A 14,302-nucleotide genomic window follows, 5' to 3' on the forward strand; every position below is an offset into this window, starting at 1 on the left:
AGGTTTGATTGAAATGAGCCATCTTACTTTCCTTGCCCTATTACCATAGGTAAGGAAAGTATTGCTTTCCGAAAAAAATTAAGGTACCCCAATTTCTAAATTTCTATACGTTTCAAGGTCCCCTGAGTCCAAAAAAGTGGTTTTTGGGTATTGGTCTGTATGTGTGTGTGTGTGTAAGGTTTGATTGAGATAAATCATTTTATACCATTAAAAGGTTTGATTGAAATACGCTATTTTATATCATTAAAAGGTTTGATTGAAATAAGCCTTTAATTACACAATTTCAAGTTGAACGTTTGAAAGACTGGATTTGAGTCGCGCTAGTGTGAATAGTTGCTAACACTATTTATGTTTGTGACTTTCAGCTGTGAGTTCCGCGTGAAAAAGATAGCGTGGAGTGGCGGAGGAGTGAGGAATGTGAAGTTTGAGCTGCAACTGGCCGGAGATGAAGCCACACGGACTCCGTCCGGCAAAACTCTCGTTGTATCCATTGGACCAGGGTTGCCCAAAGCATCCAGTAAGAAAACTATCAACAGCTTATTTTATGCATTTCCTTTATAATACTTATCACTTTTAATTATTTCAAGAAAGTGGATTCATTATATTTCCACACAAAAAAACTTATAAATATGTGAGTGGTGGTAGTTCTTAGAAAATGTAGATTAGAAATAGGGAGGCTTTTGAGTAACATTTAACTTTAAAATGGTTCTTACAAATCTATCATGGTATTTCGATATTCCTATAATTGAAATTTGCTTAAGTATATTCTCTATTTATCTTTTTCTGATTTTTCAGGTATAAAATTAATAGTCTCATAATATTATGTACCTACTGTAACTTTCAATATGCTGTAATATTGTATCAGATTAGGTTCTTATATTGATCCTAACTCTCTGTTTTCAAAATGTAATATTCGCTTCATAGATTACAACACTCGGCTTGAACATTTTCTCAGACTTGAACCCTTGCAGGAACTTTCTTTATTCGATAACAATTAAATTCTATTCCAACCTACTATCTTGCTTTGAAGAGTTCGAGTTTATATTTTGTTTAAAATTAAATAAATGAAAAAACGGGGTTTTCTCATGTACGACATGCTGCTGTCATGAAGGAAATCAAATGATTGAATTATTGATTGATTAAACTACATTCTCACTCAAATCAACGACTAAAGTCGGGGACGAACCTGTCGTGCAGCGTTCCGATAGAATTGAATTGAATAGAATTGAATAAAATTTAATAGAATAAAATTGAATTGGATTGAATTGAGTTGACAGAAGGTGAAATTGACAAATTGTTCTCAGAGTCCAATGTGAGCAAACAGCAACCCTGGATAGTGAAATTAACAAATCATTCAATTGTTTTCAGAGCCAAATGTGAGCAAACCTTCGTCGAAACAGCGACCCGCCGCCGGCACACGGCGACCCAACAAGATGCCCCCAGCGCCCAATCGGTCAGCGCCGCTCCCGCCCGGGGGGGCAGCAGGGGGACGCCCAGGGGGCCAGGGGCGCAAACAGTACGCGGCCCCTTCACGGTCCTCGAGCAAGCATACGAGCCCCTCCCCCTCCCGCCGAGCCCGCACCCCCCAACCAGCCTACCATCTGGTCGCACATCTATGGCAACACCGGACCCGGTCAGTCGTCATGCACATCATCATTATATTAACAGAAATTACAGGCTATCACTGTTAGCCCATGTGAGTACACATTGTAAATCATAGGCGCTTGTGAATATCATTTATATAACATTCATTAAAAGTAAACACAATATAGATTGATTGATTTATTGATTGTTTTATTTGTGTAGATCACAATTATACAGAGTGAGTCATGGGATGTAAGGGAAACCTTCAATAAATTGAAGGCTGTTGTAGATATAATACTGCAACTTCCAGGATAAGTATTGGACGAATACTCTATTTCGACATACAACTGAATTGAAGTTTTAGTTTTTCAAGAAATAATTCATAAAGCTTAATCATCCGTCATTTTGGATAAAAGTATCATAGAACATTTTTATTGATGTCATCTTCCTTGTTTTAGAAAGGCCTTGAAAATGATATGCCACACAATGGGTGTTAACATTTAAAATATTTGAGTTACAACCCCTCATTTTCTTAAAAACTAAATCACACCCCCTTATTAGGGGTTGAAATTCAGTTGTACGTCAAAAGGTAGAGTTTTCGACCAATAACTTATCCTTGAAGTTACAGTATTATATCTACAACAGTCTCCAACTTATTGAGGGATTCCCACACATATGACTCACTCCGTATATTTATTTAAGTGTAAAATACAATACAGCAAATTTTTAGATAATATGAACCAAAATAATAATTATTGAACTGTACACGTCTACATTATATGAAAAACAAGCAATCTAGAATCACTATAAGATAATATTGTTTTTCATCTCCATAAACAGAGATACGAGGATGCTACTGTAATAGATACAACAAAAATAAAATGAAAATAGTACCCTTTAAAAATTATTTTAATAATTTAAAGAGGTTCATTGTTTTTTAAAAGAGGTTAATTGTTTTTTTAAGGTGTTCTTTTTAAAAAAGGTACTATTTTCATTGTATTTTTGTTGTTACTGAAAGCAGTCCTTGTTATTTATAATAATTCAAAATGTAATAGATGCATTTATATAATAATATAAGAGATAGGCCTACTGTATTTCTTCGCTAATCATCACAATTTCTTCGAAATTTTCCAATAATAAAGAGATGAATAACAGTAAACAGTCTGTTACAATAGAGGATAATATCAATGAATATATTTCTAATTCTTTATACAAATTTAATGCAAGTTATCCCATATTTATCCACCAATTATCATAATTTCTTGCTAATCACCCCAATGTGAAGACAACAAACAGGATACTATACAATATATTGTTATATTGAATTTTCATTCAATTCACAAATTATCCCAGATGTAAATAATTTTTGAAAAAAAAATATTTCAGTTATTATAGATTAGTTGAGAATAAAAGAGAAGAAACAATAATGTGATCCTCAATTGCATACAACCAAACTTCAAGTTTTAATTGATTTGTCATTAGAGAGTTGGGTCAAAAAATTGAGAAACTACCTTTCCAAAAAGAAGTATATAGAATGATATCATGTGTAATACAATAAACCAGTGTGTACTCTTGATGATATTGCATCTCAATTGATAATGTTCTTATTTTCTAGTAAGCGGTGGTACAGAAAAGAGGGAAGCGCCTAAGAAACCTCCTCCACCAACGTATGTTCAAAGTTTTTTCTTTTTACTAATTTTAAATAAATAATGCAAGTAACATAATATTCTTTTCCTACAGTAACGTTGAAAAGTGGCCATTGCTGCACTGATGACAGAACGCAAAGAATCACTTTTCGGCTCTAGTGCGCATGCGTATTACTTTGCCTACTCTTAATACTAAGGCCCGGTTGCACAGCAGCCGGTTAAATTTTTACAAATTAACATTTATTCAAATTTTCAAATTAATTGGATTAATTTAATTTTTAATTTGAATGAATTATCGATTATTAATTTTCAATTGGATTATCAAGTTTAAAATAAATTAAAGTTGTTATTAATTTATACAGACAAACATTTGATGGATTTCAGCCATCATTTTACCCATGATCAACCACTTCTCATATTCAATGGTAACTGTAGGAAAAACTTAATGTGAAATACGTGCGCAAAGTTCCTCTGCTGCACTCAAGAAACCATTCCGCCCTCGCCTACGGCTCGTGCGTAAATGTTTCTTTCGGTGCAGCAAACTGTCACTTTGCGCACTAGTTGCACAAATAACTATATTCTTACTGTGTTTGGCCGAAGAGTTCCTAAAAATATTCCCAATCTATATTTCTATTGAATTAAGTAACATGGTTTATACTGTCTTGAACCAAGTGTATGGGTGAATAATTTATAAATTAATTAGATTCAAATTAATCAATTAAAAATTGAAATAAATTTTGAAATTTATATCATACTTCCTTGATTTTCTGATACTTTGTCGGTTGAACAGTTACTAATACTGAGCATTTGGGTGAATAATTTAGAAATTAATTAGATACAAATTGATTAATTAAAAATTGAAATAAATTTTGAAAGTTATCATACTCCCTTGATTGTCTGATACTTTGTCCGTTGAACAGTTACTAATACTGAACATTTTTCAAGTCTAAAAGTAAAATACACTCACAAATCATTAATTTGTTAGTAACGTTTGAGTAAGCTGAATGTTTGTTGAATGGTTATAACTTACGCAAGCGATAACACAAGCGATTACACTAACTTAAGTGATAAATTCAGCGGAGACTAAAGAATTTTTACTGTTGATAAATAAATAATTAATAAATAAATATGATATTATTGCCGTTAATTTCTTAATTCTATAAGTAATTATCATTCAATAGCTTTATTATTAAATAGAATGTTCGTATATTGTGTATAAATACAATGAAGGCTTGGGAGAGGATTATTGAGAAGAGACTAAGACAAGAGACCACAATCAGTGAGGAGCAATTTGGATTTGTGCCAGGAAGAGGAACAACAGATGCAATATTTGCTCTCCGGCAGCTGGTGGAGAAGGCAAGAGAGCTAAGGGCATTTGTTGACCTGGAAAAAGCCTATGACAGGGTTCCCAGGCAAGAGATTTCGCGAAGTATGAGAGGAAAAGGTGTGCCAGAGAAGTATGTTCTATTGGTGAAGGAGATGTACAAGGGAGCCATCACTCGGTTGAGAACAAGTGTGGGAAGGACCCAAGAGTTTCCTGTGCAAGTTGGCCTTCACCATAGTTCAGCACTTGGCCCATATCTGTTTGATCTGCTCATGGATGTCGTGGGTGCTGCAGTCAAGAGGCCAGCACCATGGTGCATGCTATTTGCAGATGACATCGTGCTCTGTGAACCTATCAAAGATCAGTTGGAAGAAAGGCTGGAAAGCTGGAGGAAGACTTTGGAGGAAAGGGGACTGAAAATTAGCCGATCAAAAACAGAGTACATGGTATTGGGAAACAATGATGGGCTACCCTTACAGCTTGAAGAAAACCAACTCCAACCAGTTGCAAGTTTTAAGTACCTGAGTTCAAGTGTACAGAGAGATGGAGGGCTTATGTGGAAATACAGCATAAAATAAATTGTGGATGGATGAACTGGAGAAAAATGAGTGGTGTTCTTTGTGATAAGAGAGTGAATTGTCAAATGAAGGGAAAAGTGTATAGATCAGTTGTGAGGCCAGCTATGCTGTATGGAACAGAAACATGGCCCATTTCAAAGAAACAGGAACGAAAAATGGAAGTGACTGAGATGAGAATGTTAAGATGGATGTGTGGGGTTACAAGAAGAGATAAAATAAGAAATGAATTGATCAGAGGCACTGTAAAAGTTGGACCACTGGGAAAGAAAATGCAGGAGACAAGGATGAGGTGGTTTGGGCATGTACAGCGACGGGAGGAGGATTATGTTGGACGAAGAGTGCAGGATTTGGTTTTGGATGGTGTGAGAGGACGAGGTAGACCTAGGATGAGGTGGGGAGATATAATAGCGGCTGACTTGCGGGAGAGTGGTTGGAGGAGAGAGGAAGCATTGGATAGGGCTTTGTGGAAAGGCAGACTAAGAGGAAGGAATGCCGACCCCATTTAAATGGGATAAGGCACAGCCAAAGAAGAAGAAGTATATTGTGTATAAATAATTCAATAATCCTAATGCAAAACATAAATTAATAGACGATTATAATCTGTTTTCAGGAAAAAACCAAATGTTATGGCAAAACCGAATATACCTCGCGTGAAAGCACTGTATAACTACTCGGCACAAGATTTGGATGAGCTGTCATTCAAGGAAGGTGACATCATAGATTTGATCAAAGAACGTGAGTAAATTAGTTGATATTATTCCTTAATTAATAAACTAGTGCCATTCAAATTAGTTGATATTATTCCTTAATGAATAAACTAGTGTCTTTTAAATTAGTTGATATTATTCCTTTATGAATAAACTTGTACCCTCTTAGTTTTCTTTTCCAAGTCACGACACGACATGCTTCCGCTGTGGTGCCATTTTCAAGTGTAGAATTAAATGAATTTATATCAATTCAACTGATTTTTAAAATTAAAATTGGTAAATATCCTTAGAAATTTCGAGTGTACTAAAAATAGAAATTGGTAAATTTCCTTGGAAATAGGACACAATGAACAAATATACTAATCAATTAATAGAATATCATTGAAGATACATCCTTTACCAATTTTCCTGTAGTTATATTAAAAAGTGATTATGATTAATAAATATCATTGTTATATGGATTCCTGTTATTTTATGAATAACATGACTCGTGGATTGTGAATTCCATTCATATAAATTCGATACAGTAAGAAAAAATATAACAATAAAATATTTAATTTATACAATCATCAAATAATTTTTATCTGAATCCATCACATCCAACTCTAAATCAATGTTTGTCTTCAAGTAGTTTAGAATAGTGTTGTCTTCATTTTAATCAACTCCATACTTTTTGCTCATTTTAGATGATGGAGGGTGGTGGCAGGGGAGACTGCGGGGAAAGGAGGGACTACTGCCCGCCAATTATGTTGAAAAATTATAAAATCATTTCTATTACCAAAGATTCTATCGAAGTATTACTAATCAATCACAGAGTATACATTATTTATCGTTAACTATTATTTTTTTATTTTCGACCGTTATTAATTTTATTTAAAAGTAGAGTATTTTCTTTTCAATCGAATATAGGATTCATATTTCAACCCTCCTTAGTAATAATTTAATATCTTGTACAAAATGCTTAGTCCACTGATGCTTTTGGAAGAATTATTTCTGGAAAAGTAAACTTTTCCAATCCAGTACAAATTCGTATTTCCATAATATTTTATATTGAATCGAAATTGTATTTTCAGTATTGGCTCTCTCATTTTTACAGTTTACCATTTCAGATGTTCCTTTCTAGAAAGGTTTTGATTGCATTTCTACTTTGGTGGTGTATTTTGTCCAATTAATTATAATTGCTATGACGAACTTTGATAGTTTAAGTTGTTTAAACTGTGTGATTTAACAACAATAACAATGTGATCCTCAGAAATTGTGATTAATCAAGATATTATATTAATGAATTAGACAATACTTTTAATTCTAATTATAAGTAGGAACGTATTTTTGGAAATTGTTGGCCTAGATATTCTAACTAATGATCGTTAAGTGGAGTAAAACTTATAATATGAAGCCTACTTGGTGCATAACACTCCATGGAGAAAACATAGGTACTTTATCTATTCTTATTCTATTATAGTACTAATGTGCTATGTACTTGTATTTTTTATATCAACTTCCCTCCTGATTGAAAGTTATTAGGATTCTATCAGGTATCAGGACAGGTTCCTAAGCTTTAATTTTACTCTATCTACAATCTTCCATCGTATTTTCATGTCTCAAAGTAATGCGAGCTATTTAAGTATCACAATCCTACATAGAACAAGTACTTTTATGTTTCTTAGTTATATAGTTGACTATGATATATTTTTATCGCTTTTGATATAAGTTATTTACTTTTTCCTTTTAATTCTTTTTTATTACAAGAAGGTTGTTAATTTTGTAGAGTGTTCAAGGTTTCTTTTGAGCCATTGTACTTTCCGGTACATAAGATAACAATCTGCAATTTACTATAATGTATTTTTCTACATATCATAACATAATGTGAACCAAATATTTCAAACACAATAAAACATATAAAATATATTTAATTCCCTTTCTACAGGTATATTCCTTTTTTGTCAGTTTTTGCCTGATCTTGCCTTGACTTATCATACTTGACGTGCAATTTCTCGAAAAATTAATAATGATAAATTACTTAATTGTTATTATTTTACTATCCAGATGAATGGATGATTGGATGAAATCAACACATTTTTTAGTCCTACACATCATGTTAAAAATATAGAATTGATGAATTTATCATTAGATTCACACAATAATATTTGAGTTAATATTATATAGACCTATAAAATTACTGGTATTAGGATTGTTAAGTTTTCTCAACATTATAACTAACTATAACTACACCAATCGTTTTGAGAATTTATAAATCGTGTTATAAATCAAGGAATTTATTTAAATTAGTATTAGACATAATGTTTCTATAACATTTGGCAATAAGTATTCAACCAGTATAAACGATGAGTGTTTTAAATAATCAGAATAACTCACAATAGGTATGTCAAATTTCCACAATAATTGAAATATTTTACTACCAAATATTATTCAATAACAATTTCACAACCAATTCTAATCAATAAAGCATGATTTTTCTAACATTTTACTTTAAGTTTATAACGTAGGCCTATTATAAATCAATTAACGTTATTTCAGTAGAAATAAGTACCGTGCTCACAAAATTGTCACAATAATGAATACGTTTAATCAACAAATAATGTTTAATCAACAACATAATGTATGTGACTATAGTTTATAGATACCGTATTAATGATGATGATGATGCTTGTCAAAAATATAGTTTTTCAGAATATTATAAGAAAATTTTCAGATATAATTTGAAAATATCTTCTATCTTCAGCCAATGGTCCAGTTTTAATTACCGTAATCAGAATAGCCCGCAATTTACTAGTAGCCAAGCTTATGATCTGTTTCATGATTTATGAATTAATGCATTGTTTTAATAAATTATTAGTCTATTCTAAACTTTATAACATTTGAAACTCAGTGATAATGTTGTGTGATTTGTATTATAAAGTATATTATAGCCTTTGATATTTAATTGGTAATTAAAGTGCCTTAGAGAGGTGTTAATTTTTTATCATGAATCAACTTTCTTTTTTTATCATGAATCAGCTATGACAGTTTTTTTTTCATAAACTACCATGAATCAAGTTGAAACTATAACTTCATATTTTATTCATTATTTTTAAAACGGAGGTTTTTCATCCCAAAATAATGATATAGGTTATTGAAATTTTACTTTATGGGAATAGTTGATTGTAGTAACCATAATATACCTAAAGATCAAAATGGCATTTATCTAGTATCAATAATCTCGTTTTAGGATATTTGAAAGACCCTAAAAAATATCAATTTATTCTTAGAAATGCATTTTTGGTTATTAATAACAACTAACTTCAACTTCATAATCAATGATGAAGAACTTGAAGAGATTCATTTATATTTTCCATGAAAGTTGATTGAATATGATTAACTTCATTTATAATGTTTGTGGATAACTTTTTCCATTCCTCTCCTATTCACAAAATTGATCAAACTGTAGCCTAATATGACCTAGTTATTGAAACATCAGTTGGTTATCTCTAATTAATACATTTTCAAGAGTATTAAGCTCTAATACATATCCATATAGCTAGCTCTTTACATGATGGTGAACATTGATTACAATTAACTACTGTAATATGAGTGCACTTCACTTTTTTGTGCTGGACTTTCTCTTGAATTGTAAATTCTCTTGTTTTTTATATTTTTCTTGTAATTTATGAACTATGTACTTTAATAATTATGACAGTGAAAATTCTGTTTACAATAATTTTTGGAAATCATCAAGCTGAAAAGCATAACATATTTATTAAATGTTTAATGTTTTGTTTGAGTGTTGAATCTTTATATTTTCAACTTCCAACTGAGTGAGTGTTGCCGTTCAATATTTTTGTATTCAAATGATTGATTGAAGTCAGGGATATAAAATCGAATTGTTCTATCAAAATAAGTGCCTTATTTTGGTTTTTTGTAATTTCAATTTTTTGGTTTTACAAAGATAATTTTTGAAAAAATATCAATATGCTCTATTTTCTTCACATTGAACCAGTATTATATTAATATTATACTCTGTAGGCTTACCCAGGCTCTAATATTTTTCAAATACGAAATTGGGATTTTCATAAATAATGTTAAACTGTTGCACTTATATCAGTTATTATTCCTTATGTATTCTATCATTTGCTTAGTCAGTTAATAAAAATATATCTAGTACTTGAAACATTACTTGAAAAATACTGTTTAGATTAACAACATTGAAGAGACTTTAAATGTGAAAAAAATCCACTTTATTTTAGATTAACAAATCTAAATTGATAATAACTCTATTGAATAATATAAGAATTTACTCAGGTTTTTGTTACTGCAAAGTAGTATGCATTTGTCTTATGAAGAGAAGCTTTGCCATACTCCTTTCAATAAAGTTATTATCATGTTTTTCGTCATGGAAAACAACGTCTATCTATTATTTTTCATGAACAAATTCATACAGGAAAATTTAGTGGAGTTGCGATTGATATTGTTAAGGGCTATGTCTGTCTTGAGAATACTGTAATGTAGAATTATGGTGATATTATTGTTGATATTATTAGGCCTATTAATGTTGATGTTGCAATTCACCATCTTATTCATTTTGAATGATGATATTCTAAATGTGGGACCTATTCTCTATATTAATAGAAATAAGGAAATATGGTATCATAGAACATTATGTATATTTGGAAACTACAAAATAAATGTTATATAGTATAAGATAATTCACACACTTTTTTTTATGGTATTTTTTCTTATACGGTTTTTGGAAAACATGTTTTATTCTCTTACTCAATACCCAATACGTCACTGCCAAATTATAACAGGAATATTAGAGTGAATTTATACTAGAAAAAATAGTACTTACAGTACAATGATTTGCATTCAAAGCATTCCATTATGTTTATCAAAATTCAAAGTGATAAAATTAAATATATTTTTCTCTAGAATTATGTGAAGACTTGAACCAAACTTTATATAATTGCTTCCTTTGATATTACTTTATTTGGTATCGCATACTTTTTATTTATTTGTAGTATTCAGTCCACCTGCTTTGAATTTCGTATTCTTGAACAATTATTTGCATCATAAGATTGATTGTTACTAAGTTTTAGTGCTTCACAAAGTATAGCTAATCAGTTTAGTTATTGTATCGTTAACAATAAAAGCCCGTTCATTACTATTTGATCTATCATTTTTTTATTTTAATCCCATTCATTCAACTCATGGGTCAAAATAATCGAAATATGCTGTGTATTGTACTCAACATGTCCAGGGATAAATTTTTAAGCGCACGTAATCTCATACTCAATCAACCTCGTCTGGTAACCATCATGCTTGGACACTACCTCCGTGAACAAAGCCGTAGTGCATTCATGTGACGTCAGCACAGGTAGGGCTCCTACACCAATAAAAACACTAGCTGATATATATCAGCTGAAATCAACAGTGTTAACACTTTTGTTCCCAGCTTAGTTTCGTAATACAATTGACTAGTGGGTGTAATTGACTAGTGGTATAATTGACCTGTGGTATAATTGACCTAGTTGTATAATTGACCTGTGCTCCGCAAGGGTCAATTTAAAACTTGACAAACTTAAAACTTGACGTAATGAAACCTTGAAGAATTGAAAATATGCCTATAACAATCCTCGGCTAATTAAGAATCTACTGTATATGCAAAATTTCAAGTTAATCCGTCCAGTAGTTCAGACGTGATGATGATTTTCCTATCCCGTACGTGTGTATAAGCCAGTTCTTTACTTTATTATAGTACTAGCAGGTAACCCGTGCTCCGCAAGGGTCTATTTTGAAACTTGACCGAGGGGAATCTTGAAGAGTGTAGAGTAGGCCTAGAACCATCCTGGGTTAATTAAGAATCGATATGCAACATTTCAAGTTAATTTCAGTCCAGTAGTTCAGACGTGATTATGCGTCAAACATAGTTTTCCTATCCCGTACATGTATAAGCCAGTTCTTTCCTTTATTACAGATAAGTTCTTCAACTTGGTACTAACATAATAAAGTGGCAGATCTCAATGGTTTAGAAACCTTCCTCAACTTAATGTCAACCTGACAAAATTGGACTGTATATTAATTTAGCTACCAATTTTAACCATCTGTTATGTAGAGGTAGTCTCTCCAGACTTTAGTTCTGTATTAACATATTATGGTATGTACATTTCAATTATATTAATGTTCCATGAATGAAATTTGAACATTAATTCTGAAAAATCTAACAGGAAAATTGTAATTCGGGCTTCGAGGTGCACGAGATTGATATATTTTCAGAATTCATGAGCAAAATTTGGAGATCTAAATCATTCTCGTTTTTCCGGTATGTAAACCACAAGTTGACATGTTTTGATACGAACAAACACAACCCTACTCTCTCTTATTATGTAAGAATAGATAGATGACGGGCATTCATATCAGATTTCTGCTTTGTATAGTATAGTGAGACTCACTTTTCAATGTCAGCATTGATTAAATGGAAAGCCGTTTTCATTGAAATAACTAGTACCTTTATTCAAGACACGGCCAATTTTGGTCTGAAATTAATAAAAAAGGTTCTAGCTATTTTAATAGAATATATTATCAAGTATCCCTTTAAAAGTAAATCAGGCGCATTGATGTTATTAAATTTAAAATGAATTTTTTAAGTATAAGTATGAAGATGATTCCATTTTTTTCAGTCAACACTATCAATTTATTCTTATCTTCTCTGGTATCATGTGAGACTGATTACTGTCATCATCAGATGTACGCAGTGAGATTCACTTAAAACTGTCAGTATTTACTATGAATTACCTCAATGTTTCCCATTCAATCAATGCTGACAGTTGTAAGTGAATCTCACTATAATAAATTATTGATTTCCAAACAGTGTTTTTCAAGTAGACTTGAAAAGTTGAGAGGAACACTTTTTCAAAGTTCTCACATAAAATTTATAGGCTATCTTAATTTTATAAGAATTTTATCACAAAATAATGTCTGAATCAGAAAGTGAGAATGAGTTTGAAGAGGAATCAGAAGAGGATGAAAATGAAGCTGATGAAGAGCTTAAAGCTGAAGAAGAAAATCAGAATTTCCAGCCAGTTGTGAAGAAGCTTTCACCCTACGAATTCGAGGGAAAACATGATCAGAGAGTGATTCTGACAAAGGATGAAGCAATGGACTCTCTGAAGCGACCAGGCTTCTCTCCTGACGGGCTTGGGATCGCCTACACTGAACTCGACCTCAAAAGTAGGAACCTAATCAATATTGAAGTAATCACGTCCTTCAAATACGTGACCTACTTAAATATTTCCTTCAACAAACTCAACAACAAATCACTTTCATGTTTGCGATTGATGCAACAACTCATCATGGTTAGAGTGGACAATAATCTGTTGACATCAACTGATTTACCTCATGTTGCGTTCCTACAAATTCTCACACTAAATAGTAATAACTTGGAAAAAATTTCTAAAATCTCACAACCAAACCTTGGTGTTTTACTGCTCAATGATAACAAGGTAGAGCGTGTGGAAAATTTAGATTCTTTAAAAAACCTGAGAAGATTATCTTTGAAAAGAAATGTTATCACAACTTTACAAGGAATAAATTTACAATGGTTGCGCTACTTATATCTCCAAGAAAATAGATTAGAGAGTCTGAATGGAGTTGACAAACTACGAAATTTGATTGTTTTAAACGTTGCAGACAATCAAATAGCTAAGCTTGATGGATTTTCGCTAGATATGAAAATGTTGAGGGAGTTGTACCTGCACAATAACAAGATATCCAGCGTAACTGAAATAAGCAAACTTTACAAACTGGTTGCACTAAGGCTGCTTACAACTGGAAATAATCCGTTCAGTAAGGAAGATGAAGACAGGCAGGAGATTCTGATGAGGCTTCTTCGTCTTGATGAACTGAATGGCAGAAAAGTGGAGGCGACAGAGAGGAAGGAGGCCTACGAATTACGATTGGAAAGAGAATACGAAGAGGGAAGTGAGAAATCGGAGGAACTGGACGAAGAAGAGGAGGAAGAAGAAGATAATTAAAAGTAAAGATATCAAGAGAAGATGATGAAAAATGGAAAATATAAAATAATGTACAGATGAAGAATTGAATTAAATTCATTTATGGTTACAAATAATTGATTTAAAAGAAAAAAATCATTAATGTTCTCAAATTAAATTGTAAAGATAAATGAAAGCTGGGAAGAAATACTGTTCTCTATGCTTTGATTTGATCAGCTAATTTATTCAATTAGCGAAGGTACCGTATTCAATTGTAAACGAAAATAAAAACATATTAACTTTGTTGTAGTTCAGACACTGTACTGTTGTTTCAGAGAAATGAAAGGCTTACTTGTAAATATTTGAAAAACACTTACTTTTCTTGGAGTATTGAGGAATGCATTTCACTCTTGAAGAGGAGCTTCATCAGCCTGATGGAGCAACAGTACTCCAAGAAAAGTAAGTGTTTTTTCAAATA

At 31.9% G+C, this 14,302-nt stretch overlaps 2 protein-coding genes across 2 annotated transcripts in view; both read left to right on the forward strand.

The window, feature by feature from the left end:
- The window catches only part of LOC111048708 (unconventional myosin-Ie), a 438,987-nt gene extending 427,982 nt beyond the window's left edge, over positions 1-11,005 (forward strand). The window contains exons 19-23 of the mRNA XM_039420025.1: positions 366-517; positions 1,369-1,633; positions 3,204-3,251; positions 5,743-5,867; positions 6,526-11,005. Of these exons, the coding sequence (XP_039275959.1) occupies positions 366-517; positions 1,369-1,633; positions 3,204-3,251; positions 5,743-5,867; positions 6,526-6,602 (667 nt within the window). The 3' untranslated portion in view covers positions 6,603-11,005. The remainder of the gene's footprint in view (positions 1-365; positions 518-1,368; positions 1,634-3,203; positions 3,252-5,742; positions 5,868-6,525) is intronic.
- A 1,763-nt stretch (positions 11,006-12,768) lies between these two features.
- On the forward strand, positions 12,769-14,110 carry LOC111048714 (leucine-rich repeat-containing protein 23). Its single transcript, XM_022334650.2, has one exon. The coding sequence runs from the start codon at positions 12,808-12,810 to the stop codon at positions 13,864-13,866; it is 1,059 nt and encodes a 352-aa protein (XP_022190342.2). The 5' UTR covers positions 12,769-12,807; the 3' UTR covers positions 13,867-14,110.
- The last annotated feature ends 192 nt before the right edge of the window (positions 14,111-14,302 follow it).

This window comes from Nilaparvata lugens, chromosome 2 (assembly GCF_014356525.2).
Source record: "Nilaparvata lugens isolate BPH chromosome 2, ASM1435652v1, whole genome shotgun sequence".
NCBI classification, from domain to species: domain Eukaryota; kingdom Metazoa; phylum Arthropoda; class Insecta; order Hemiptera; family Delphacidae; genus Nilaparvata; species Nilaparvata lugens.